We start from the raw sequence: 2,500 nt of genomic DNA on the forward strand, positions 1-2,500 counted from the left end.
GAGGACAAAGACAAAGGAACATGGATATGTAAATATTTTTCACATTCATTTCAAAAATGGCCTCTTCAGTTTAGTGCAACTTGAAGAGTAAATTAAATTCTGATCCATACCCAAGCACTAAATCGAACCAGCGACCATCGTCGCTCAAACGTTAACCACTACGCCACACAGTTGATACATTCGTTTGAATGCACACGTAACGCAAAGAGCAGTACCTTAATTGGATCTTGTCGACTGGACACATGGTACCAAAAATTCAAACTTGATCTCATTGTGGACGGCAAGATAACTGTAAACGCATTAACTCAGATGGGAATAGGATTATTTGTAATAATCAAATGAAGATGTTAGATCTCACCATATACAGTTGGACTGTGTGAAATCAACATTGAAGGCGGGGGTAAACGGGGATTGAGGTCCAACAAATGTCACGAGTATAGTACATCTTTGCAATACTGCTCAAGATGGTTATGGTTAGCGGCCGTTAGAAAAGATATCAGTCCATGGATGAACAAATGAAAAATAAACAAGATGCAGTATTTTGATGAATGGAAATATGCAGGAAGGAAGGAATGAGAAAAATAAGAGAAAAGAATGATACGAAAGTAACGAAAATCATTTTTCGGTGAACTGTCAAGAAGAAGCGCAATATGACAATTGACGTTTCATATTGTTTATTCTCTCCAGAATGAAACAAAACAAAACATTATGATCAAATAAACAAAGCCATTTTTAACACTATTGTTCGCGGTCAATTGTAAGTTGTACCTATCATTCGCAACATGACAATTTATGTTTCATATTGTTTATTCTCTCCAGAATGAAACAAAGCAGAACATTATCAAATAACAAATCAATTTTTGACAACACTATTGTTGGCAGTCAAATGAAAGCTGTACCTATCATTACCAAAATGACAATTGGCCTTTCATATTGTTTATTCTCTCCAGAACGTAACAAAGCAAAATATTATAATCAAATAAACAAAGCCTTTTTTGACAACACTATTGTTGGCAGTCAACTGTAAGCTGCATCTATCATTTGTATTCAGCCACTGTTCCTATACCGATCCAGAAATAATGGAATATCTAGAAGGATTCATTAAAAAAAAAAGGTATCCCGAAAAAGGACTGGACAGACTACGTTACGGTGCTAGAAAACCAGTTCAAAAAACCGGTCGACTCGCACCCAAATTTCAGTTGATAGGCATCCACGCCCTAATGAACTACGACTCACTACCAGTTAGCTGGGACTTGAGTTATCGCAAGACAAATATAATTTTTGGAGATTGATCGAAGTTTAGTCAAAAGGAAAACGTGTCATATCAGAAAATTGTCATTTTTCCTGCCTTAGAACTCAGAATACTGAGTACGAATCGACAGACAACTGGGTACGGGTTGACCGACGATTAGGCAGAAATCGAGTGGGTTCGAGTCGACGTCGGCACATGATCGTAATTCAGTTCAAAAGAAATAGTACTGTGGTTAAACCGCGCACTGTTTATTGCGATTTTTCCCGCTATTGCCAACATAATAAACAGCACGCAAATCCACCTATTCTCAGAACAGAATTTGTATTCGTCCTTAGAACAAGTAAAACGAATATTCCATAAATTCCTACTCCGGAAAAATCTTTAAAGGAAGCGCCTTATCAACTCCGCGATATTGCAAGCAAAAATACGCTACGTCTGACTTGATGATAATAACTTGCTGTCGGCATGTTGCCTAATACTATTGCTTTACTTCAGCTTGGCAACTGCATCTCGTTATACAAAAAAAGCATACTTGCGTTACATTTTAAAGCTATTGTTGAAAGCCATGAAGAGATTCTAAGCTAACTACAGGAACCACGCTCTAGTTGTTTTAAATACTAGTCGCTGACTATCAAAAAAAGGAGAACTAAGCACCACACACTAGAATATAAAAGTTCGGTCATTGAGTGGTGTTCATTCGAATGGGAACACGGCTGCCATGATAGCAATGAATGAAACCATGACAACTGCCAGCTGAGGCTTTTTCATCTGACCTGATGAAGGTGGTGGGTAGGTGATACAAGAGCGCAACACTTTAATATTTTCTAAATACTCAGAACCAAGCCATTTTTCATACGTGTTCTTACTTCCAACATCGACAAGTTTCTTGGTGGAATCTTTGAACAACAGATCACTGCCACCGTATTTGGAGGAGTTGAACAGCTGAAACATGCTGTAGTTGGTCTGGCCAACTCCATAATACATTGACGCTTTCAACAGCAGGTCTTTGAACTTGCTATGAGAAGCGTGACCCAATTTTGTCACCACAGCATGCGCGGGCACAGTAGCCAGGTAGCAATTCTCCCATGAATCTGGAAACAAAGAATGACGGTTAGTAATTAACTACCACCGCACAACGATTCACTGCACCGTGACTGTAGCCACAAATCATCACTTTTTCGTTTGTTTCTCAAATATCTTTTGCTATCGTTTGTTCTTCCTTTTAGTTGATTCCTTCCGCGTTGCAAT

At 38.5% G+C, this 2,500-nt stretch overlaps 1 protein-coding gene across 1 annotated transcript in view; it reads right to left on the reverse strand.

Moving 5' to 3' along the window:
• Positions 1-657: 657 nt before the first annotated feature.
• LOC137974657 (serotransferrin-like) overlaps positions 658-2,500 on the reverse strand; it is a 35,808-nt gene continuing 33,965 nt past the window's right edge. Inside the window, exon 5 of the mRNA XM_068821578.1 lies at positions 658-2,343. Coding sequence (XP_068677679.1) covers positions 1,946-2,343 — 398 coding nt within the window. The 3' untranslated portion in view covers positions 658-1,945. The remainder of the gene's footprint in view (positions 2,344-2,500) is intronic.

This window comes from Montipora foliosa, chromosome 11, assembly GCF_036669935.1.
Source record: "Montipora foliosa isolate CH-2021 chromosome 11, ASM3666993v2, whole genome shotgun sequence".
NCBI lineage: Eukaryota > Metazoa > Cnidaria > Anthozoa > Scleractinia > Acroporidae > Montipora > Montipora foliosa.